At 32.7% G+C, this 27,988-nt stretch overlaps 1 protein-coding gene across 1 annotated transcript; it reads left to right on the forward strand.

Moving 5' to 3' along the window:
• Nucleotides 1-777: 777 nt before the first annotated feature.
• Nucleotides 778-27,955, forward strand: LOC123551276 (ras-related and estrogen-regulated growth inhibitor-like). Its single transcript, XM_045340087.2, has 4 exons — nt 778-1,370; nt 3,107-3,163; nt 24,482-24,555; nt 25,521-27,955. The coding sequence occupies exons 1-4, from the start codon at nt 1,304-1,306 to the stop codon at nt 25,956-25,958; spliced, it is 636 nt and encodes a 211-aa protein (XP_045196022.2). The 5' UTR covers nt 778-1,303; the 3' UTR covers nt 25,959-27,955.
• Nucleotides 27,956-27,988: the final 33 nt, after the last annotated feature.

A 27,988-nucleotide genomic window follows, 5' to 3' on the forward strand; every position in this document is an offset into this window, starting at 1 on the left:
TATTCATCACATGAGGTAAACTCAACCTACGGAATTGATGGAAAAGTGATTCGAAGTCACTGAACTTTACTTTTCATTCGTGGAGATCACTTCATTATTCACATTTTTATATTAAACTAACAAATAAAAAATATATCAGATAAACCGTCCAATATCAGATTTAACAGTTTGATATAAATTTTACTTATATCCAACATTTTAAAAGCAAATATTTTCGAAAATTTACTTCATTGATACCCACCATGACGTCAATTGTGATGTCAAATTGCCGCATGATGATACAAAAAAGTACATTAAATAAAAAGGGAAGTCTGGTATGCAGTCAAAGTCAAGACTATAAATGTATGCGAAACAGCAAATGTTTTATCCCTTTTCATTCTGAGATGTTTCTGTATAATCTCTTGTTTGATAATTACAGTTTTTTTCTTACTCTCTGTAAGCATTATTTACTGTGAAATCATTTAAATTCGCTGGCATGAAATTTCGCGCAAACGTGAAGAAGGACTGTTTCGCGCGGGCTTAAATTCGCGCATTTTCAATTTTAGAAAGGGAAAAATATAATCAAAAAATAATAATAGCGTGGTCTTGAATTCGCGTAGCAGTCCTAGCGCAAAATACGCGAAAATTTGACGCTACGCGAATAAAAATGATTTCACAGTACTAAGAAAAACATGTGGTGAACAGGCGAGCATCTGTAAAAAGATTCTAAAAGATAAAGCTATAAATTTAGGAAAGATTTATTTTGTGGTTTCCGTTTTTTATTGTTACCTATTCAGTTGTGCTCAAAGGTTACCTGACCTGACATAACGCATTACGAGATATATTTCGCCATTCCATGTGTTTACTGCCAATGAAAATAAACATTTAACGGATCTTAAATTAATAGTTCTATGTGTTATATAAAATTGACGTCTTTCTTATTTGCTTAAAGAAATAAATCAACACTTCCTGTTATTTATAGTGCAAAGATAATAAATAATTTTTCATGGCTTTATTTTACTTCTGTGTTCGTAAAACTCAATACTCCATAGCTTACGGGATTACGTTTGGTTTCATATAAAATATGAAATGCATTCCGATGCTTTTAGATAGAACAGGTAATTCTGCCAGACCGGTGTTCAAGTTCTGGATTCTGCCTTTGCAAAGGGTTACGCTATATGACAGCGATACATAAGGTTGTGTTATTTCATATTTTGTCGTACGTTTGGATTTAATTAAAAATTTTGAATCTGATTTTAGACTGATTTGAAATATGTGAAATAACTAGTGGATACTAGCAGACAAATTTTATGGCAAAGCAATTATGTCACAGAAACGGTTTACCGGTGCAAAAATAGTTTTGTTAGGAAGTTCTGGTGTGGGAAAAACTGGTAAATATATTGTTTAACATTATATAAAAAAGTAATACATTGTATGTCATTGTTTACAGAACGATTATATTTTAGAAAACTATATCAGTTTTTGTATGAAAGTTATGTTCAAAATTATCAAACTTGAATAAGTAATGTTCATTGTGAGTGAATATATATACCGAAGGTTTATTGTAATTATTTGTGTGCATATAAAAAGAAGATTTAACATCCATTTCGCAATGAACGTAAGACCCAAGTGTGAGTTTTCGTGTTCATTATATAGACATGATTCTGTTGAAAGATATATTTACTAACTTTAATTAAAATCAGTAATGATATTAAATTTTATTGTTTCAACATAATATCAGCTTTGAACACAACTATTTATATTTTCGGAGGGCATTGAATAAAATCGGACATATATGTTAAAGAATACAAATACAAACCTTAAAGGTGCAAAATAAAGACAAATGAATAGACATAAATCTTAAAAAAAGACTACACATTTTGAAATATAGTACTAAACATTACGATAGCCGTGCAATATTCACTTGAAATCAACACATGTACAGAGAAACAAATGATTGTTTCTGTATTTTCTTAGACTGACATTGGGGGTCATTTTGTCCTACTTTCGTGTTTATCGCTTTTCCGTAATCGGTCGGAAATTCTTCGGGATCACGTGATTTTAAAATTGTTTCAAACGAATATCCATTTAAGACGCGCAACAAAATAACTGTATTTCCATGATGGTAATTATGCACGACTTGCACGAAAAATATGAGATGTACAAAATTTAAATTTAAAATTAACAGTGACATATATTAGGCCAAGACAATGTGTGTAATGTCTAAAATCTTGTTAAATTAATGTAGCCATGTGTACATAAGTAAGTGTATTTAGGTAAATTTCAATCATACTTTGTTTCTGCAGTGTAAGACAGTTACTCATTTATATTCTTAAAATTATACTGAAAAGAGATTAACTGAAAAAGTTTACAGACGAAGTTGTAAAAACACTTTTATTCGGGAAGGGCCTGAATTGTCCTTATGAAAACTTGTAGTATAGCTGTATATTACCTGTATTATAAGAATGATTTTCATGAAGTTTTTGTGAGTTACAAAAGTGTTGAATTCCATGTGTTAAGTTTGTAAAAATCACGTTATCGTTTGGGCATATGATATATTTTGCATCTATTTATAAATTATAGCCTCGTTTCGGAGGATTCTTCCGAAAAAGTCCGAAGATGCTCGACGGGTTCGTAAGCAGTCGGAAAGCATACTTTCGGTTTGACATAGGCAACATTTTTTGTTTATTTGTTAGTTATTCTTGAACATATTCATGACAATTTGGTCAGAACCGATGCAGTGGGCTATATTTTCAGTAAATAGGAAGTCTCAGCTACAAACTCTGGTTTTCATATAATACTTGTTCGGGTTTTAGTAATGGACCTTTAAGGTCAGATAGTGTTAAACAATTAAACAATTAGTGGCATTAAAAACGTACCTCGCTTCTAACTTGAGTATATCTTACAGTACTTTGTGATTTGAGCGTGTTGTCTAATACATTTCGAAATCATGCGTGATAATGTGACTAACAACACTTAAAGACCCGTGCCTAGAGGGCGCGCACGATAGCTTCCATTTCCACTACCGTCCATGAACAGGCTCAATCAAACCGAGCCTGCAACAATTTTGCATTTATGTCGTGTTGGGCGACCTGCGGTTTTCCACTTTTTTATTTTATATTTTCAGCTTTTGCTGTGCGATACATTACAAAGAGATATATCGGAGATTATGATCGAGACAAAGGTAAGATGATCTCTATATATAATTTTCTAAATAATTTATCGTTTCAGTATTTCACATAATTAGGTGTTAGTATGCTGGAGCACAAAATGCTTTTACATATAACTACAGTAAGACTGATGTGTAGTCTAATTAACGACTACAGATTTCTTTTATTCAAAACTCTTTTTCTTAATTTCTATTTATCACTTTTATTATCAAAGAACAGTTGTTTCCAGGAGAAAAGGGACAAAATTATATAAAATAAGGTATCTCCAATAAACAAATTACTTTTTATATACACGGACATCAATCCATGATTGGCTATATTTATATAACTATCCCAGTTATAATGTTTCCCCAATAGAAAATTTGTGATGTTTTTAAAGAGTTATACTAGAATAAATATATAATTGCAATATCATGCAATGGTCAAACTTTGGCTGAATTTGATAAATAAACGTTTGAATTCTACATTTATTAAATAATTGAAGCTTTCGCATGGTTCACGCCTGATTTATCGGGATTTTCGAGCTCAGATGTGCAGGAAATAAAGCAAGATGGCGTTATCGCGAGTGATTAGATTACTCAGATATGGTAGACGATTAAATATAAGAAGGTCTTGATTTTTTCTTCGTTTTTACGAAACATTTTGATAAAAATTACACTGTACTTTATTTATCCGAGTAGTAATGAACCGATCATCATGCAGCTACTTGACGTCATAGTTGACGTCATGATGTTCGCTTACTGGCTCGCGCGTCAACCGTTGTTTATATACAAAAAATAACATTTTTAAAATTAAAGATATAAGAAATGTCATACAATTTTCAAAATCAGTGCAAGTCCATGGATATGCATATAATAATATGAACTCCAAAAGGGACATAATATATTTTATTGCCTTATCATAAATGCATAAAATTCTTCTTTTGCGATGAAAGAATGTTGGATTTTTTGTAATTTGCATCTAATTCTCATAAATGTCTTATTCTGACAGACAATAGCAAAACAGTACTCTATTTATAGAAATGAAATTTTGACATTTATTGTTCCAATAGGGTGTTAATTGGTGATTATCAAAATATAATCTGAAAGGTTTCTGATGTATGCATTATTTGAGCCGTAAAGTAGTCAGACAGTTGCCAAATATTTGCAGAAATAATAGAACTATTTCCTAAGAAAAGCGAGAGATATGAAAGAATTATATATATTACTTTGATCAAAACGATATGCGAGCAAATCGTTTATAGTGTATCAGAAGATATCCTTACTGCGATCTCGCTTTCCAGATTGTTGTTATAAAGTTCATATAAACACGCTTCTTAGAGATTTCTTATCGATACATCGTAACTTATAGATTAAAGAACATGAAACTGCAATTCAGAGTAACTAACATCGTTAAATGATTTCAGAAGTTCTGTTAAATGTACGATGAGTTTAAATGTTATTTTCAAGGCAAGTGGCCGTTCCTTCCGGAAATATCCCGCAGAATATCTTTCTTAAGAAACCATTATGCAAAAAAAATCCTGTTTATATATTTATTTTAAATTTAAGGACGCATGCAGAAGTTTTGGGTAAATAATTTCCCAATGATTAAATTTGTTCAAACTTTGTATATGAACACAGTGTTATGTTAGAAACAGAATTATGAAAACAATCAAAGATCACCATGCTTGTTCAGGAGTTATCTGCCCTTGAATATGCAAATTTGAAGAAAACCCCAGTTTTAAGGGCAGATACCTCACGAACAAGCATGGTGACCTATGACTGTTTTCTCATTTTTCTGACTGTGTTCATATACAAAGTTCGACCAAAGTCTATTATTGGGAAATGTTTGCCTCATCTCTCATACAAAACACTGCGGCAAGTGCCTTTAAACTGATTCTTGTTAGAAGTATTTATCTTACAATCTGTTCATACGGATCTGTCGTCGAATATCTTTTCTTGTTGGACAACATTTTGTTACTCTTTGCATTAACTGAAAGTACGTGTTTACATAAAACTAAACAGTATTTGTATTATCCTGCTCAGCTAATGAGCTGACAAATGAAAGAATCGTGTCAGTAAATGTAGAGTATAAACACAATCACAACCAAACTTCTGAATTCGAGGTACAGTTAAAGAAAGATATCTTTGGCGGAATGTTTTACAGATCCGTCAACAACAGTCATTTAAATGCATTAACACGTAACAAACAATACACTACAGAAATACAGCGAATTCAAAATAAGGACATGTTAACGTTCAATTACCTTGCAAAAGAAACTCTCATACTTACCCTAAATTCAATATGTTGAACTGGGAAGTGTAAATGCGTTCAATGCAAAACGAACACTCTGCGGAGCAAATATATTTGTTTAAAACCGCAAATCAACAAACAGAAAATTGGGAATGACAGACAAGAAAAAGAGGAAAATATTATAAGTCCAGTTTGTTTTGAAAATCGCTTTAATCTTATGGAGCAATGAGGGTTTTCAAATTTCTTTTAGTTCTGGACAAATAGAATTTTACTGCCAAACGTACAAATCCACCAAATGTGTTCAATTAACAAAAATGCAATTTATTGTATTAGCAGGAACGGACAACTTTCATACAATTGCTCGAAAAAAATTAGCTTTAATTCTTAATCCGTCATTGGCAAACATTACATGGCAACACAACGAGTTTTCCCCCCGTATTTTGTTTATTTTCCACATATTTTGGACTACTTTTAATTATAAATATAATGTAAATCTTGATAGAGATCAGCATGGACAATTCGTGTATCTAGGATAGCAAACGTTGCTTTACATCCACATGTGGAAACGTGATAATAATATCAAATTATGTAATAATTACTGACTTTCAGACTCGTCTGCAATTTTGATAGAGATAAACAGAGAAGGTTCTTGTATGTAAGACAGAAAACGTCATAAGATTTATATAGGTAAATTGCTTAACATGTTAAGGTGAAAGCACGAAATTCATACCAAAAGCTGTGCAAGTCATTTAATCTCGGACTTACTGGTTGTTTTCTTTCATCAAGCAGACAAATCGTGTGCATTTCTGCATCCACATAAAAGTCTATCCATTTATTATCTGCATTTCTATATTTATCTTCTTATTCTAAACTGAAGTTTTTACGTAACTGTTAGTGTTTTCAGGTAATTAGGGCCAAATTATGCAGGAACAAAGCCGATAACGATCAACGCACGTGCGCAACCTACCCAATTGTACTCGTCTCATTTCTGTAAAGCTTCAGCACACTTAATTTACAAATAATCGCCAGATTAAAAACACTTCTTTTCACTTTAATTGACAGCTTATCATAACTAGGGTTTTTGATTCAAAAACATATGTTTTTTTTGTGGACACCGGGTACCTTATGTTTCCTTGAAGGTGTTAAGTCCAACTTATTAACTGCAAGTACATTATGAATAAGAGCGTTGTGACGTGACTGATTTTATGTTTGAAGTAAGTTTGTTACAAAATATTAGTACACCTGAAAAAACCTAAAAAATGGAGAAACAACACACGCTTATACTACTTAAATTGATAGTTTAAACAATTTTTTAAACTTACGTACTGGTTTGTATACAGTATTAAAATTAGGAATAAGTCTCTATTATCCGTAATTTAGTTGTGGGTCAAAGGTTAATATATTGAGATCTTTGTTTTATCATGATTTTTTTTGTTTTGTTTTGGGTTTAACGCCGTTTTTCAACAGTATTTCAGTCATGTAACGGCGGGCAGTTAACCTAACCAGTGTTCCTGGGTTCTGTACCAGTACAAACCTGTTCTCCGCAAGTAACTGCCAACTTCCCCACATGAATTATCAGAGGTGGAGGCCTAATGATTTCAGACACAATGTCGTTTATCAAATAGTCACGGAGAACATACGCCCCGCCCGAGGATCGAACTCGTGACCCCGCGATCCGTAGACCAACGCTCTTACCTACTGAGCTAAGCGGGCGGGCTTGTTTTATCATGACGATTGTTTTATCAAGGATACAATACCTAGTAAAAGTTTATTTTTCATGCTGGATTTTATAAGTGGTGACACTTCGTCAGCAAACTGAAAATTCGTTGTCCTTCTTTAGTATGTGCACGTTACTCTGACGCATTATTTAGTATTAAGGTTTAGCAGTGTATCACCAAAAATCAGAGATATTTGGAAAACAAACAACACCTTTACCAACAATCTAACTGTCCGATAAATACGTTTCGTACTGTCCCGTACGGCTTCATATAAAATAATTTCAAAATGTTATCCCGTTTTAGAAATGATTTCCATTTGAAAAACGATAAGAAATAACAATTGCTGCAAACAACGGTAAACCTAGTTGTTTTAAACTTCAGCACTGTTATATCATTTTAAAGGCGCTGAAACGAAAATATTTAACTTTTCTTTGAACATGGTGAGCTACTGTTCACAAGTGAGGCCCATTTATGAGGTCCTTTTCCGGAATGCAGAAATTGAAAATCGTTTCGTAGTAGTGATATTCATGTTTTATAAGTTGTTCAATTGCCATATAAAACAACTCTTTTGTCTGCGATTTGGTGCTGCGTGATATTTTTTCAACCTAACTGTTAACAGACTCGTTATAATATTCAGACAGCCAAACTCAACAAAACATTTGTTACAGAATATTGCTCTTTATTTTGTTTATCAAAATAAAATCAGACAGGATGGTGTTTTATTGCTCAATGTTATCTAATAAATATAACACAATTTTCGGAACCAAGAAGATCGAGCTTCAAGTAGGTTTATATTTCAGATTTATTACCAAGATAACCGTAATTCTTTTTCGGGTGCGCACTTTTGTTGTTGTATAACTGAAAGTACATTAAACTGGGGAGAATTGTTTCTGACTGAAAAATTCAACTAAAAGTAGATTTAATTGATATAGTTAGCTGGGAAGAAAACGATGTAAATAGACCAAAAATAATGTGATTTTGTCGGATGTGGCAACACAGGTCTTAGATAGAGTAAAGGCATATGACGTTGATATATAGAACAGGTTAAAACCACTAAAATATATTTATTTGCTTATTTAATATTTTTGTATTTGTTTTGTTTGTTTTAGTATCCCCCCGACTCAGTCATATGGCAACTTTTTCAGCTTTTGATTGTGAAAGAATACCCAGGTGTTCCTAAATGCATTGCTTCAAGGATAGAACTGCCGACCTTTTGTTAGCCAGTTTAAATTCTGCCAGAACCAAAACGAGGATTCAGAAGCTCATTTCTTTAGTGATAGCAACATGGAAGTCGTTTCTTTCAAATTACACCGACTAGGAAGAATGAATTGCATGCAAAAACTTAAAGATACAGTTAAGCAGTCTTCGGTGTGTTTTGTTTGTTTTGGGTTTAACGCCGTTTTTCAACAGTATTTCAGCGATCAGAGAGTATAACTTTTATTCTCATAAATGCCTAATTTTGATAGACAAAATAAAAAAAATACTTCATTGATAGAAATAAAATGTTGCAATGTTTGACATTAATTGCTCCAGCAGAGTGTTAATTGATGATTATCTCAATATAATCTGAAAGGTTAATGAAGTATGCATTATTTGAGCCGTACAATAGCCAGACAGTTGTCAAATGTCTGGCAGAAGTAATGCGAAAGATATGAAAGAATTATATGTATTACTTTGATTAAAACGACAGGCGAGCAAATCGTTTATACTGTATCAGAAGATATCTTTACTGCGATCGCTTTCGAAGTTATAATTATTTTGTTCATGTAAACACGCTTTTAAGAGATTTCCTATCGATACATCGTAACTTATAAATTAGAAAACAGCAATTCGCAGTAATTCATATATAAAATGGTTTCAGAAGTTCTGTGAAATGGCTTTGAATATCATCTTCCTTCCAGACATATTCCTTAGAATATATCTTTTTAAGTAACTAATTTGTGAACCTGCTTATAGATTTAATTTACTTACTAAACGGATTCATGTTAGAACTATCTTTGTTACAGTCTGTACGTACGAAGCTGTCGTCGGTAATGCTTTCTTTCCATACATCATTTTGTTACTCTTTGCATGAGTTGGAAAAAAATTAAACTTTATTTGTATTCTCTTTCTTATGAAGTGGCTAAGAAAGAATAATGTCAGTATATGTAGAGTTGTCATAAGCATAAAGCACAATCATAAACACAATCAAAAACCTGAATTCGAGATGTTGATATAGAAAGATATCATTGGCGAAATGTTCTATAGATTCGTTAAAAGAATCAAGTTGATGCATTATGACGTAACAAATAATTTACACTTCGGAAAGCAATTCAAAATAAGGAGAACTCAACGTTCAGTTACCTTACAAGAGGGAATCGGCGGTTCTAACGCGTATATGTATAGGTTACCACATACTTATCCTAAATTCAGTATGTCGAATGGTGCAGTGCAAAGGCGTGCAATGCAAGTAGGACGTTCTAAAAAAGAAAATATATAATTTTTATTTGTCTTAAACTTCAAAAGAACAAACAGAAATTTGGAATTGACAGACAAAAAGAAATGGAAAGTCAGACAAATTTCGTGCAAACGCACAAACAAGATTGAATTAAAAGATTCTTACTCTGACTGTGTTAAAGATGTTATGATGGAAAAGGACTCGTCCTCCCGTACTTTGTTTATTTTTTATTTATTTAGGTACTGCTTCTAATTATAATTCGTAAGACGCTGCTAAACATCACTGTGTGGAATCGAGATAATTATATCAAATTATGTTATTTGTATTGGCTTTCAGACTCATCTGCTATTTTGATAGAGATAAACAGGGAAAGTTGGTCTATCTAGGAAAGCAGTCAAAAGACGTATATAGGTCCTTGGATGTAATCAGGAAAATCATATCAAAACCATTGCCAGTCGTTTAGTTTCGGATTTACCTTTTTATCACTCACAAAAATACACAAGCTTTTATGCATTTTGACGAATTATTAGTATCTTTCTACTGGCTTAATTTATTCCAAGCAGTAATTTTTCAATTTTATGTTAAACGATAAAAAATATGAACATGTATAGTTGTGCTCTAGATCTGTTCCTTAAAGTATACTTCTTGGTAAAAATGTTCTAGAAATACATACCATTACGCTACAGATAATAGGTTTATACTTGAACTTTAAATTGCTTGTCGCCTTTAAAACGTCATACGTCATTTTTGTTTATGGATGTAAATTTCCAGCGCATTGTTTCAATTTGATTATACTGGCCAAAACGTCTAAAACACATAATAGAAGAATCACATGTATTGTGGCTGGCACTTTTAGGTTAGTAGGCTTGTGACAAAATTTTTGAACGCTTGCTAAAACTCGCCTTTCTATTTTCTTACACTCACCTACTTACCTAACGGAACCAGCTATTTTACATCTAATCTTTAAATGACAGTAACAGTAATAGAAATTCATAGCATAGAACACATTGCATGATATTTTTTATCTTTTAAATTAATTTACATTTAGAAGAAGAATATTTAATATTTTGTCCATTAGTTTCTGTCCTGTTTTTATCTTTTAACGGACTAACTTCCTTCACATACATAATATAAACATCATATATTGTTAATTTAAAACAATGTGTATTTTGCATAAATAATAAACCGCAAACAAACAAACAAACAAAGTTCGTGTATAATTTCAATAAACGTGTATTTCGCATAAACATTAAACATAGTACAAAGCAAGACAAATCGTTCGCATTTTTGCATCCACATAAAGTTCTAACTATGGAAAGTGATTCATTTTACTATCTGTATTTCTATATTGATCTTATTATAAACTGAAGTTTTGCGTAATTGTGCTAGTGTTTTCCAGGTAATTAGGACTAAAACATATGCAAGAACAACGCTTATAATTATCAATGCACGTGTGCAACATACCAAATTGAACTGATTTCGTTTATGAAAGTTTCAGCACACATAATTTATTGCCATATTGAATAACTTTTTTTTAACTTTAATTCACAGCTTATCATAACTGGATTTTCTATTCAAAAATTATGTTTTTGATGACACCTTTATGTTACCTTATCGTGTTACGCAATTTGAACAAGAACTTTATGAATGATTTTATGTTTTAAGTAAACATGTTACAAAAGATCAAGTAAAGGTAAAATAACTTTGAAAATTGACAAAAGCCCCATTTTATATTATTTAAATTCATAACTTGCATGAAATTTATAAACTTACGTATTGGCTTGTATACGGTATTAAAACTATGAAAAAGATCCAATTTCTGTCTTTAAAGCTGAGACCTAAAGGTCAATTGAGATCTTTGTTTTATTAGATTTTATCAAGGACATATTTTCGAGTAAAAGTTTATTTTTCATGTTGCACTTTCTAACAGGTTATGATAATTCGTCAGCAAACTGAAAAATCGTTATCTTTCTTTAACAAGTCCACGTTAGTCTGAAGTATGATTCAGTGTTTTAAGGTTTAGCAGTGTATCACTCAAAAGCAGAAGTATTTGGTAAACGACCAACATTTTACCAGAAATATACCTGTCTAATATATGCTTACCGTGCTGTCCCCTGCGACTTGATACTTGAAATATTCTTAAAAAGTATTCCTCCGTTTAAAAAAATGTTATTTGTAAAGAAATAAAAATAAAACAAAAAATGCTAGAAAATTCGTTAGACCGAGGTGTGTGAATTTCAGCATTCGAACATTATTGCGAATGCATCAAAACGAAGACATAACATTTTAAACGGCGCTGAAATGTTGGAAAGTGTTGCCAATTTATTTAGTCCTTTTCCGGAATTCAGTGCATGTATCAGTAAATTGACTTTTGTAGAGTAATATACATGATATATACGTTGTTCAATTGCCATGTAAAACAACTCATTGTCTGCGCTTTGGTGCTGCTTGCATTGTTTTCATTTGTTATGTTACAGAATATTGTATTTTATTTTGTTTATCAAAATAAAATTAGACAGGACGGTGTTTTATTGCTCATTGTTATCTAATAAATATAACATAATTTTCAAAACCAAGAAAATCAAGATTTAAGTAAATTTATTATGAAGATAACCGCAGTTTGTTTTCGGGTGCGCACTTCTGTTGTTGTATAACTGAAAGCACACTAAATTCGGGAGACTTGTTCCTGACTGAAAAATTCAAACTAAAATTATAATTAATTGATATGGTTAGCTGGGAAGAAAACGATGTAGATAGACCAAAATAATGTCATATCGTCGGATGTGGCGACGCAGGTCTTAGATAGAGTAATGGCATATGCCGTGGAAATATATGATAGATTAAGACCAGTAAAATATATATATATATTTTTTTTTAAATTTATTTTGTTGGTTTAGGAATCTCCCCGACTCCGTCATATGGCAACTTTTTCAGCTGTGAATTGTGAAAGAAGACCCAGGTGTCCCTACATGCATTGTTTTAAGAATAGACGGGCACCTGGACAGAACTAACTTTTGTTAGCCATTTGAATTCGAGGTTTTGGAACTACATTGAACACGGGCATGCGACCATTATCACTTGGCAACGGTAGCCCCGAAACCAGTAGAATGTAAAACTGCATGATAAGGCGTTAGTAGGACAATCGCTTATCGAAAATACACACACATTTGTAATATTCACAAACTAAATACTATAAAATCTAAAAAAATGTACCGTTCGATATCTAGAATGGTTCCACTGTCCATATTTGTCAGCACCGTATAACGAAAGATAAAACGAAGTTTAAGTTTCTGTTGAGAGGAACAAACATACTTGTCTTATCCAAATGATCTATGACAATTCTATGTAAATTAAGTAATGTGGTAAATACAAACTTCAAAGTATTTTATCCTTTTAGAAATACTTTTAGAAGTACTTTAAGCTTCGAATTGCATTTGACATTGCTATCTGTAAATCTTGATAGTTGAATACCCCAAATGCTAAATATCATCTTTAATTTTCAAAAATTCAAAGGCATAAATTAAATCTTGCTGCTGATAATTAGCATGCATAGTATGGAAAGAGAACAGAAACATATTTATTAAGAGCTTATAAAATTTACGCCATCAAATCCGACGACAGTTTATAAAATTCGTATAATCCGATAAAAATCATGGGTATGAGAAAAATACAGCGATATATATTTATGTTCCATCTGATGGTCATACCTTAATCTAAATTTTACATTCAGAGCACTGCAGCCAAGAAAACTTCATCAAGGAGCCAATCCATTACTGACGTTCTCTACTGAAAGCAAAATGGAAGAAGTTTCTTTCAAATTACTCAAACTAGGAAGAATGAGTTGCATGTAAAAACTTGAAGATGCATTTAAGCAGTCTAGATCTTCTGCGATCAGGGAGTGTAACTTATAGTTTAACAGATGCCTGATTTTTGACAGACAAAAGCAAAACAATACTTCATTGATAGAAATAAAATTGACTTTTTTTGACATTTATTGCTCCAAAAGAGCGTTAAGTGGTGATTATCGCAATATAATCTGAAAGGTTAATGAAGTATGCATTATTAGAGCCGTACAATAGCCAGACAGTTGCCAAATGTCTGGCAGATATGAAAGAATTATATGTATTACTTCGATTAAAACGATAGGCGAAGAGATCGTTTATACTGTATCATATAGAAGATATCTTTACTGCGATCGGTTTCCCAGTTAAAATTATTTTGTTCATGTAAACACGCTTTTGAGAATTTTCAATACATCACATCGTAACTTATAAACTAGGAAACATGGAACATCAATTCTCAGTAATTTACATCGTAAAATGGTTTCAGTAGTAAAATGACTTTGAACATTCTATTTCAAGCTCATCTACCTTCCAGACATATTTCTTAGAATATATTTATTGAAATAACTAATATTTGAAAAAAAATAATTATATCCTGCTTATAGATTTAGTTTACTTACCAAACGGATTCTTGTTAGAACTATCTATATTACAGTCTGTGTGTATGAAGCTGTCGTCGATAAAGCTTTCTTTTTGAACAGCATTATGTTACTCTTTACATTAATTGAAAATCAAATTTTATTCGTATTCTCATCCTCATAAGTGACTAAGAAAGAATAATGCCAGTAAACGTAGAGTTGCCATAAGCAAAAAGCACATAAACACAACCATAACCAAATACCTGAATTCCAGATACTGTTATAGAAAGATATCATTGGCGGAATGTTCTATAGATTCGTTAAAAGTATCAAGTTGATGCATTATGACGTAACAAACATACATAACATAAATCGTGGACTTCGCATAAACACTAAACAACAAACAAGGCAGACAAATGGTGTACATTTCTGTATCCACCTAAAAATCTAACTATGGAAAATGACTCAATATATCATCTGTATTTCTATATTTATCTTCTTTTTCTAAATTGAAGTTTTTTTTACGTTATTGTGTTAGTGTTTTCCAGGTAATTAGGACCTAAATCATACGAAGGAACAAGGCTTACAACTCGTAACGCACGTGTGCAACCTACCCAATAGTACTGATTTCATTTCTGTAAAGCTTCAGCCACACAAATGGCCACATTGAGAATACTTTTTACACTTTAATCGACAGCTTATCCTGACTTTGTGATTAAATAACATTAAAAACTAAATATAAAAACGCTTTAAAAATACTACAACAAATTATAATTTACATAGATTTTATAAACTTTCGTAATTGTATGAAAAAGTATCAAACTGCTGTATTTCAGTTGTGGCCCAAAGGTTAATTCAGATCTATGTTTTAACAGGTCTTATCAAGGATACAATATGTAGTAAATGCTTATTGTTCGTGCTGAATGGAGGTTATTTGTTAGCAAACTTAAAATTTGATGTTTTTCTTTAAAGTATATCCTCGGTTTTGTCGTAGGATTCAATGTTTTAAGGTTTAGTAGTGTATCACTATGCAGCAGAAATATTTTGTAATGAGCAATATCTCTTCCATCATTCTGCCTTCTAGTACACGCGCACCGTACTGTCCCGTACGACTTGATATTTAAAATATTCTTAAAAAGTTGTCCTCTTTTAAAACTTGTTGCCATTTGTTACGGAATAAAAAGAAACAATTACTGGAAACTACGTTGAACGTAGTTGTGTGTAATTACAGCTCTCGGACATTATTGCAAATGCATTTAAACGAGGGTATGAAACATTTCTTTGAAAATGGTGTTTTAACTGTTCGAAAAAGTTGCCGTTTTATGCAACCTTTTCCGGAAATTCAATGCATGTATCAGTAAATTGACAATCGTTTTGTAAAGAAATATAGATGCTTTAAACGTTGTTCGATTTCCATGTCAAACAACTCGCTCTTTCTGCTGTTTGGAGTTGTTTGCATTTCTTCTTTTCAAATATTGACCTAACCGTTAACAGACCCATAATAACTTTCAGTCAACCTAACCCAACAAGAGGTTTGTTTGGAATATTGCTCGTATTTTTGTTTACCAAAATAAAATCAGACAGGATGATGTTTTATGTCTCTTTGTTATCTACTAAGTAATAAATATAACACAATTTTCAGACCCAAGAAGACTGAGCTCCAAGTAAAGTTATATTCCAGATTTGTTATAAAAATAACCGCTATTCGTTTTAGGATGCGCATATGTGTTGCTGTATAACTGAAAACACATTGAATTCGGGGTGGTTGGGGGGGGGGGGGGGGGGGGGGGGGGGGGGGGGTTCAGACTGAAAATTTTGTACTAAAAGTATAATAAAGTCGTTTGTTAAAAAAACTTGGAAAGTCATTTTACTGGAAGTACACATTTATGCTGTGTTCAGCTATATACTGTAGCTAGTATGCATTAAGTGTGTATTAAACATGATTCATAATACTGCTTTTACACATTTAGCTATTAACTTCCTATTTATATAAACTATGTATAGTTATGCCTCATATTTTCAAACACGAATTCAAGGTCTAGCATACCTTTGATGTTAAAAACAATACATAACGTTACGCTACATATAATTAAACAATACCGTAACATTATATTGTGATTATTCACTTTTAAAACGTCATGGTGGAAACTCAGTTTACGAGCGGAAATTTCAAGCATGGTGCTTTAAATTGATCATATTGACAGAAAAAAATCTCTCTTCAACGTCTAAGATATATAGTAAATGAACCACATGTACAGTGGCTGGTACTATTACGTTATTAAGCTCATGACGAAAAGTTAGAAGTCTCGCTAAAACTCGCCTTTAATTCTAATATCCTTAGGACGGCCAGCACATATTTATGCAATCTCGCCAGGCACATGTATATTTTTGACAACACAGAAAATGAGGTCACTCGACCTTCAGCTATTTCCGGAAGTAAATAAAATGAAAGTAGAAATGCTAAACTTGAAAACGAAAGCCGCATTTTGAATCGTAGATAGTCAGGGGTCACTCGCAGGGGTCACCCCGTCTAAATGTATGCGCGTGGACTTCTTTTTTTTTTTTTTTTTTTTTTTTTTTTTTGCTATTGGGGAGCCAATTTTCAGCATTTTATTACGAATTGAAATTACCTGGGCTTTAGTACAGCATGTCAGCTTTTAATCTATGAAAAAATAGTTGAGCTCTGGATAAACAGAAATCCCACAGGGGTCCGTAACGGACCAAGGGTACATCGATAATTTTGAAACTTCATCAAATCGCTCAAAATATCATTTTTGATGTTGTCTGAGAGTGTCAGTATATGACTCAGATGTAAGATATAACCGTATTTGAGAGCTGCAGACCTAGACATTTCGGAAATATTTTCAAAATAAGTTTCGTGTAATAAATGTTGTTTCTACGGAAGCGTGAAAGGGCCATCAGATGCTAATACGTTTTAGTACGTTAAGGCTGCGGAAAGGATATACAGATTTCCTAAAATGCATTTTAGTTTAGCCATTTTTGTCTCAAACGTCAGTTTTCATACAGACGTGTTAAAAATGTCGAAAAGGCACTGATTTTTAGATGAAAAAATGATTTCTGTAATAACCTTAGGACGGCCAGCACATATTTATGCAATCTCGCCAGGCACATGTATATTTTTGACAACACAGAAAATGATGTCACTCGACCTTCAGCTATTTCCGGAAGTAAATAAAATGAAAGTAGAAATGCTAAACTTGAAAACGAAAGCCGCATTTTGATTCGTAGATAGTCAGGGGTCACGCGCAGGGGTCACCCCGTCTAAATGTATGCGCGTGGACTTCTTTTTTATTTTTTGCTATTGGGGAGCCAATTTTCAGCACTTTATTACGAATTGAAATTACCTGGGCTTTAGTACAGCATGTCAGCTTTTAATCTATGAAAAAATAGTTGAGCTCTGGATAAACAGAAATCCCACAGGGGTCCGTAACGGACCAAGGGTACATCGATAATTTTGGAACTTCATCAAATCGCTCAAAATGTCATTTTTGATGTTGTCTGAGAGTGTCAGTATAAGACTCAGATGTAAGATATAACCGTATTTGAGAGCTGCAGACCTAGACATTTCGGAAATATTTTCAAAATAAGTTTCGTGTAATAAATGTTGTTTCTACGGAAGCGTGAAAGGGCCATCAGACGCTAATACGTTTTAGTACGTTAAGGCTGCGGAAAGGATATAGCATCGAAGTAAGCTACTGCCTCAGCAAAGCATTGCATGATATTGTTATGTTATAAAAGAGTAAACATTTAGAAACTGTTACATTTTCAAAAGAGTATACAATATCTAGAAAATGCCTCATTTATATCTGTATTTCTATATTTGACTTTTTTCATTCAAACTGAGGTTTTACGTAATTGTGTGTGTGTTTTCCAGGTATTTAGGGTTAATAAAAATAATTATGTAAAAGGTCTATACACGTGTGCAACATACCTACCTGTATCGATTCCGTTTCTGTTAACCTTATTCATATGAAATAAATAAAAGGACTTCACATGCCTTACAATGGCCCATATAATTGAATACTGTTGGAAAGGCATGCGAAGTAATTTTAATTATTTGATTTATAGACTTCCGAGTCTTGTGCCGAGTCTTTTCATTCTCAAGTATATATATATCAGAAAAAATTTACACCTCAAGAATTTTTAATCTCATTCACGAAAATAGCTTCTTTTTAAATAGAAATACAAAATGTGCTTCTTGTAAAAATTGCATGATTCAATAATGAGACTGACTTTATAAGTAGTGGTGGTTTCGTAAGCAAAAAAAATCGTTGTTTTCTTTTGATAAGTCCTTGTTTGTTTGACTTATGTGCATGAATCAGTGTTTTAACAGATTAGTCTGAATGCAAAGACAACCCTAAAAGTAAGACAAGACGCTTTTTCATGGCCCATTGTTTTATAAAAAACTTAACCTAAATTTCAGAACCAAGAAGATCGAGCCTTCAGTTATATTTCCGATTTCTTATGAAGATTACCGCACTTCGTTTTCATGTGCGCAGTTATTGTTGCTGTATAACTGGAAAATCACTACTTTCTTATTGCAAAATTCATACTTTAAGTATACTAGATTAATATGATTAGCAGGAGAGAAATTATTGTGGATTCTGGTAAATTCCGAAGTATATGTTTACATGGGTTTTAAGGAATGGAATAAAACAAAGGTTTGAAATATAGGACTGGTTAAGACAAGTAAATGTTTTCTGTACAGTAATTCATTTATTTATTTTGTTGGATTTAAAATCTTCCCGACTGGAGGTCAAATGACGAGCATTGCACTTTTTAATAGTGGCGGAAGAATCAAAGTACCCGTACAGGCAATGTTCTAGGCATCGGCGGGCACCTTGGTAGAGCCCACGACCTTCCGTAAGCCACGACATAAAGAATTCCATCTACACCCAAGCAAGATGTCAAACCCGCAACGATGAGGGACAAGTGACCTCAATCATAGGACCACGATGTCCAAGAGACAAGTAGAATGTAAAGAAGATAAATCATCAAAGAGTCAATGTATATCAGACACTCTCTAAGCAAACTGGTAGTCTTTTTTTTTAGATCCGTCAAACTAGGAAGAATGAGTTGCAGGTTAAAAGATGCTTTTTAGTAGACTTCTGAGATTAGAGAATGTTTCTTTAATTTTCACAAATACCTGATTTTGGCAGACAAAAATGAAACATTATTTACTGATAAAATTTTGACAATTTTGACGTTTATTGTTCCAGCAGGGCGCTAATTGGTGATAATCACAATATAATCTGAAAGCTTACTGATGTATGTATTATTTGAGCCATACAATAGCCAGACAGTTGCAAAATGTCTGGCAGGAGTAATAAAGTATTGTCTAGGCAAAGCGAGAGATAGCAAAGAATTTTATCATATTACTTTCAAATTGGTGAAAACGTTTAGTATGTAAATAGTTTATACTGTACCAGAAGATATCTTCTTTCCCACGCCAAAATTATTTTATTCATGTAAGCAAGCATTTAAGAGATATTTTATCAATATATCGTATCTTTTAAATATATATATATAAAACATGTAATAGTAATTATCTTAAGTTTACGTAATAAAATGATTTCAGAATTTATATTTTGTTTGTTTTATTTGCTTTGGGTTTAACGCCGTTAAACTCACTAGTATTCCTGGAGACTGTACCAGTACAACCCTGTTCTCCGCAAGTAACTGCCAACTTCCCCACAAGAATCAGAGTTTGAGAGCGAATGATTTCTGACACAATGTCCTTTATCAAAATATCACGGAGAAAATACACCTCGCCAATACGACCCCGTAATCCGTATATCTGCGGTCTTCCTATTGAGCTAAGCGGGCGGGTTTCAGAATTTCTGTAAAGATAAGTTTCAACGCTGCTCTTTTTTCTGGAGCTATCCATGAGAATGTTTTTTCTGTATTCATTTCGTAAGCTACTATTTTATCTTTATTTTATATTTATTTGTAACTGATACAGCTACTTTTTCAGAACTTGTTACCTTGTAGAAACTGCATAATAAACTGTCGTCGACATATCCGTTCATATCCGGTCTGTTTGGACTTAATGCTTGCCTTCAAATTAATCTATACCCGTTTTTGTAGCGTTTTTATCGATTGATTGAATAATTCAGAAATAGTAATGTTTTTTCTTAAACAAAAACGAGTAAAAGTAGAATCACTTGGGGCACTGGACACATAATACGCAACCAAATTAAAGCTACTATAACCGAAGGAAGGATATGTTTTATATATTCAACAACAAGAGACATTTTAATGCATGTTACAATAAAATATTGCACCAGTTAAACTAAACACGTTTTTTTTTTGCAAATGGGGGTTAGAACCATTTGTGTCATTTTGTACAAAATGGTACGTTAAAATAGAGATAACGCTAAAAAGAACCACCAATACATAGTGACCTTTTCTTCCCACATGAGTATCGTGACAATTATTCTGATAATACTGTGGTAAAACAGATACGGTCCTCCCTTGCTTAATGTATTTTCACAACTTCATCTGCAACGTTATTTAGTCAATCTATTTTCAGTATAGTTTTGATAAAACATAGATAAACAATTACCTTACACTGTAGAGACTAGTGTGGTCTAAACTGAATACATCTAATATTTTGCATACTGCTACATCCATTCAATAAAATGTTAAAACATTTTACACATTGTCTTGACATAATGTATTTCACTGTCAATTTCAACTAGATACTTGCATTTATCATTTTTCATACAAATCATGTATAATTACCATAAGGGAAAGAATACTTTTATTCTGTGACAGCCAGTAACCTTGGAAAATGGACTTTATTCTGGGGATTATCACTATTCAGTCTCACACTTAGGCAAAATTTACTTTTTGTGAATGAAGCGAGTATGACAATATATAAAGGCGCGAATATATTTTTCTAAAATGATCAAAGAAAATACTGGCCGCTCGAATTAAAAAAACAAATAGTCGGAATGTAAAACTATAAATTGAAATATTAAATATATCCATACCATTCAAGAGCAATGCACGTCATACATAAAATAAAATATAAACAAAAATAAATAGAATAAAACAAAAATACAAATAATAAGATTAAAACGCAAACATAATTAAATAAGATAGAACATAAATAGAAAGAATAAAATATTAACGTAAATACATAGAATAAAACAGAAGCACTTACAAATAAATTTAAACATTAACATAAATAAATAAGATATATCGGAACAAATTGAAAAACAAATGTTGAATTTTGTTGATTTTGTTTGTAGTTGAAATGAAACATGGTGGCTTTTGAAAATTGTTGCACAAACAACCTTACAGACAACTTTACAGGATTTTTGCCGACTGAAATGGTTTTTGTATATTTCCATCTATAATTAAGCAAAGGATCTTTATTCAGTTAACATTTAGTGATTGTGACAGTATCTTTAGTATTTCAGTATATTTCTTTATTTTTTTTCCCCAACTGTTCGAAATTTAGGGTAACACTCTTGGAGTAATTGTTAGCAACATGAATAACTTCAGTTTTTCTTCTACCCATACAACTGTATATATTCTATGAAATTAGCGAAGACCCTTACGGTACAACAAAACAATGCGTTTAGCGCCCATACATTATGGTACGAGCAATGCGGACAAAAAGATTTCCTTTTCATAACCACATACATCTCTTTAAATAGAAAATGATTCATGTTTTTATCTGTATTTCTATATTTATCTTCATAATCCAATCTTCAGTTTTACGTCATTGTGCAAGTGTTTTCCAGGTAATTAGTGCCATCAGACATAGCTTTGAACAGCATTTTCATTGAGCAATGCAGGTTAGTCTGTACTCAGACCGTATGTTTATTACATAGGAGATAAATCTTAATGATATCAGAATTTTAGATAATTATGCCCCACTTCTCTTCAGATCAAAGCCAAATCAGTGCAAAGACAAACGAGATCAGAATATGTAACAGAAATGATTTAATTTAACAAAAAATATTATGTCGGTGATCAGACTAAATGCTTGCGTGTAAACAACTTCTACCGATTTCGTTTATGTGAAACTTTAAGCGGATAGATAATTAAAATTCATTGCTACCATTAGTATATGTTTTCTTTTACGGACGTATACGTATTTTCTTATAAAATAGACATATCAGTGTTCCTTCTCTCTGTGAAGTTATTGAAGGTTTCTTGCTTTAAAAATGAGACACGGGTTCTATAAGATATGGTGTTTTCGTAAGCAATGTGTTCTTTCCTACATATACTTCGGAGCAACATAACAGAAATATTGCTGTAATATACGCTTATTAAAATCAGTTCAGACGGGGAGATATTTTATGGCCCATTGTTATCATGAATATTACACATCTACCAAAAACCAAGCAATCAATATTTCAGTAATATTTAATATACAGGTTACTGCAATTCTTTTTATGAACAAATGTTTATAACTGTCTAAATGAGAACAGAATTAGGAGCAATTGTTTTTGCTAATTAGGTCAGGTTAAAACATGAATAGTAGGAACGGGAATGAAGTGGATAGATGAAAATAACGCTTAAAATCCTACGGTAGTAGAAAGCTAGTATAAAAATGAAATATTTACCCTCTTGATAATATGACAAGGCTAGTGAAATAGAAGGTAAAAAAAAAGATAATTAAGAAATGAAATATTTTTTTCTGTGTTAATGCGAAATGAACGACAGAATAGGATCGGCAAATTCATGAATCGCGCTAGCGATCCATGTTTAATTTGCCGATCCTATTCTGTTGATCGTTTCGCATGAACAACGAAAAACATAGTTTCATTTCTTATATTTACATTATATTTCCTTTCCATTTGTAAATAAGATAATATTACAGATTGCACACATTTTGTGGGAATTTAACATTGAAATCAGCTCCCCGGCCATTCTGTCCACCAGACGGGACAACTACAACGTCATCTAAGGAATGTTCTCTCTGACTATACGCGGACGTTGTCAAAACAGCAGTCGGTTAATACTAAGCAACGGCGACGTAATTTTCGCGCCTTTCCTTTTGCTGTTCATACGAAATGACCGTCACAATTTTCAATAGAAAGCATAGGGCAAATGTAAATATTAGGTCTCTAGGAAATAATACTGCTTGTAAAACTGTAAAATAAATGTTTTCAGTATTTAGAAATGAAATACAAGCATGAACCGTGTGATGACTTATGTGGTTGCTTTGGAGAGGAAGAAACGTACTAAGCTCTTTGAACTGTAGCTTTGAAATTTTGTTCAGTGGCCTCCCCCGGGAAATTCTGGAGACTAAGATAACAAAAGGGTACATTCTGACGCATTTAGTGGCATATAATTCAAGGGGACTTCGGACACTTAAAAAGTCAATATTTCGAACATTTTACCCGCTATAAGGCTCCCGGGAACTTTTAAACATACCTGGAAAATTTTACATTACGCACGTGCGTACTGTGCGTAATGGGCGCTACGTCCTTGAGACAGGGGCAGTGTGTTTAAGGTCACTGACTTCGAATCACTTGCTCCTCCTTCGCAATTAAAGCTGAAAAAGGTCACGATATGACCTACACAGTGCCGGTGTGACTGAAAACCCAACATCCTCTTTTGTTACTTCAGATTTTCAAATGAACTTTCGTAAGAAAAAAAAAACACTTTTATTATAGGCAATCAAGTATGAAATATATGGCTGCCATTGTATTTAAGTTTAAAAGTCAGGGGCGCGATACGTTGCAAATATGAAAATCCATAACTAAAAACTAAAATATGCTTTTTGAATTGTCCGATGTAAAAATGAAAACAAGAATCAAATGCCACTGTTCATTTCTAGATTTTCTGTAAAAACAAACAAACATTTTCGATGTTGCCAGGAAAATAGAATTATTAGAATAAAATGACATACCGTCTCATTTGCACCTTGCGAATAATCTTGCGGTTAATCGTAAACGCGGTGGATATGGCATTCGAAGTGTGCTACAGTTCGAGTCGTTGTGCTGTTGTTAGTATGGTGGGCTAACTGAAGCTTGTCTCGTGTTTATTTCTGGCACAGAAATTATTTAGATCTATATATAAGATGATATATTGATTGTTCATGAGTTAAAACATGCTGTACCATTGATATAGAACTCTGATCAAGTTTATTTATTGTACAAACGTCTGAATATGAAATATCACAAATAAAATAAACGATGTTAATCTCATCGAAACTATTGAACCAGTCAGTTGTAACAAGCATAAAACAGTAACATGACCATGATTCGAACTCGGACAAAAATGAATTCTTACGTGCATTTTGCTAATGCTAAAACAGTAAGTCTCATTTTCGACAAATCATTTTATTTTCAGAACTATTTTGATGCTGAAGTTAGAAATTAGCCGGCGTGCAGAGTACAAAAGGGCTAAAGGCTCATTTTAATGACGCCGGGAACATTTCCCAACGTAATTAAAGAATGTGACTCAGTTTAACTTGTAAAGTTATCCATTATCATATGATATTATTGCAGGCAATTATTTCTCTACTTCTTTCTTGCAGAGATGTTATATACCCACAAACTGCAGACAGCAAGAGACGAGGTCACACTTGAGATTCTCGATACAGCATCACAGGTAAGTTTTGAAGAGATGAACTGACGACAGCACAGAGTGACCAAAACCACTTGGTTATTCGTAAACAAAGATAAGTGGGCTGACGGCCCGTGGCGACAATACACTTTGCTAGCTCTTAACGGCCTGTGTAAGTCTTATAGAGATAAAGTGATGACAACACTCGACAATCTCAGGTATATTTGCTTGATGTTGTAAACTTAGGCTAGTACCCCAAAACTACCGGCAGAACCGGACAAAGTGGCACTTGAGATTCTTGATACAGCATCGCAGGTAAGTTTTTTGATACTTAATATGCTGTATACCTATAAACAACGTTTCACTGGAGATTCTCAGTGTAGCTTTCCAGTTTCGTCTTGCTGCCATTTCGCACGTGGAAAATTTAACACCTGGGATTTCTGATTCGGTTTTTAATATAAGTCATGTTGACATATTATATATGTCTGAATTCTTAAAGCTTCATTTAGAATGTAACACTAAAGATTTTCTTGCAGTATCCGAGTTTAGTCGTACTGAGACTATTTTCTTACGGACAGATGAGAGCACGACAGTTGTGAACAGTAAACATTAAATTCTCAACACAACATCGCAGGTAAAAGAAAAATGGCTGAATATCCAACGGGTAACGCCACGTTCCAAAAACACAGTCTCCCCAAAGCGCAATTCACAGGGACTAGTTATAATTTGTAATAGATGCAGTACACTTGGTACAGGTTCCGTGAAATGTTCTTACCTTTTTTGGACAGAAGGATGCTTAAAACAGTCGCGTGTTAAATCAGTATTAACTTATTATGCAAAAATGAAAATATAGTTAAAACGAAAATCTCAATGAATATCATAACTTAAATGCAACATACATAAACCATCATTTTGAATTTTCTTATCATGAAAGTACATATCGTATTTATAAGATACGATTATCAGAACCAAGACAAAGAAAGTAAGTTTTAACATTATTTTTATTTTAGCCATCCAGAGAGAATCTAGAGAAACACATCAAATGGGGCGATGGATTTATACTTTTATACTCTTTAACAGAGAAGTCCAGTTTGACCTATTTAGACAGTGTCAAAGACGCTATAGAGAAGAACAAAGGTCGTGAATGTCCGCTTGTGCTAGTTGCAAACAAGTCTGATCTTATGTCAGCGAGGGAAATAGCAGACGATGAGTGCAATGAAACTGGAGAACGCTTCGATTGTCAAAAATTTGAAATATCTGTAGCAGACGGCAGTCAAGGTGTATTCGAGGTCATGGATGAAATATTGTGTCAGTTAAAGAGGGAGTATATAAAAAATTTAAATTCTGGGAACGTATCACCAACAGACGGTAAAGCGAAGTCAAAACTTTATAGTATGAAAAAAGCATTCAAGAAAAGGATCAATAGAAGCCACAGTGATACATTTTGAAAGAGTAAAAGCCGCTTTTGCAAAAGCAATTCTAAAATCACCGTCTTAAGGCTGACATTCTGCCTTCTGACTTTTTACATTAACAAAGAAGAAATATGTCGAATTATCAAATAATAACAAAGCAATACAACATGAAGTTATATGTATTGTATTGTCAGACTTGTGTTATTATATTCATGTATACAATTGTGTTAATTGTATTTATTACAATATAAATTCTGTTAAAGAGGTGGACAATAGCTTTTACCATGTCTTGTTGCACTTGTCGAACAATGATGCCATAAAATGATGCGACAGAAGTGACAAAATTTTAATTTATTTATCACTGAAAGTTCGTTTCTTCTCTTTAAGGTTGTCTATAATCAGCATAAAAACACGAACACTATAATGCTGTATGAAGACAAATGCTTGAAGTATTGCAAAAAAAAAAACAAACAACAACATTACAATGAGTGTCGACCTACATATTCTTATGTGATATAATTTACAGTCTTGATTAAACACAACAGTTAAGTACCAAAATGACAATTCATGATCATTTTGCCATAACAGTAACTGTTCGAACTGTCATAACTAGTTTATTACAGAAGTTGATCTGGGATGTTGTATTCGGCTCAAGTTGTTGTCAACTAGGGTCACTCAAGGCGCGCATGCCTCGAGTGTGATTTGGTCTGGTAAGAAAATGACTGTTATAATTAGCCTTTATAATTTTCCACCACCACTCTTTTAGTTTTCATTTTAGCAAATAATGATTATAAACTACTCTGAAACAAAGAACTAATTATTTACCGATAAAATTGGTCCAAACACAGTCAAAACACGGAATCAGATTTCCACCTTTTGCTTTCTGTCACCTTTTATTCATTTATGAGGTACAAGCATATATTTTACAGAATAGTTATAGATTTATAATATATTGTATATTTGTACAGCATATCTTCGATTCAGATGAATATATTTATACTAATCATAACGACGCAAAGTGAATAAAGGCAAAAGAGAGAAAAAAACGACGGAGTTATTGATGTATTTTGCCTGTATAACTTGTAAAATAAACATGTACTGTTTACATACTGGTTCAAACTGAAACTGTAATGGCTCACCAATACCTGTGTGATATATAGCTGACATGTGGATGGAATAACCCTTGTAAAGTAACACAAAAGTGTGGCTGCCATAAAAGGTCTAAAGCGCTTTATGTAAAATTGTTGTTCACAATGCATATCGGCGATACTTTGTTCTGGTTATCGCAGTATCACAGCTGAATTGCATTATTTATAATGGGTGTGAAAGTGTGTGGGGGGCTCGATTCCAATCTCTGGATGTTCTTTTTTAAATGTTTTGTTTCAACCTTGAGTGCAAAGTCTTATTTATATTTTTACTCGACACTCTTTTATGTGGTATTTTAATTCATGTAAAACACTGTTTATGTGATGAAGTATTTGTTCTGTATATTATTGTTATGCGCTGTTTTCACTTTGCTGATTGTATCGATCATACAATATGATTTATAATTTGTTTAGTTTATGTTTTTTTTTTGTTTTTATTATTTCTACATCCTCAAACTCAAATATTATTCATACTTAAAATAAAATATTGCTTGGTAAGAATGCATATGACAACTAACCTGTTTTAATTCCCCAGTTCATTATGTTTCCTTATTTATTTGTTTTGTGCTACATTTGTGTATTTTCTTCTTTATCTATTTATCTTTGTATATATACATCATACATATATAGATGTATGTTTTTGCTTTAAGTTTGGAGTATGGGCGACACATTAGTGTGGTAAGTCCTGCTTGTTTTTTAGATCTTTTATAATAAATCGTGCCTTACCGCTTGGCAGACAGTTAATTTTGTCGTCGGACTTCTCTTATGCATAAAGTTCATATAATGTAAAATATACTGAATATTTAAATTGCTTAGATTAACTTCTATATTTTTCTTCAAAGCAATTTGCCTTATTTCAAGCTTAATAAATCTATCTATCTATCTTTCCTTCTGTCTGTCTGTCTGTCTGTCTGTATATCT

This window comes from Mercenaria mercenaria, chromosome 4 (genome assembly GCF_021730395.1).
Source record: "Mercenaria mercenaria strain notata chromosome 4, MADL_Memer_1, whole genome shotgun sequence".
NCBI lineage: Eukaryota > Metazoa > Mollusca > Bivalvia > Venerida > Veneridae > Mercenaria > Mercenaria mercenaria.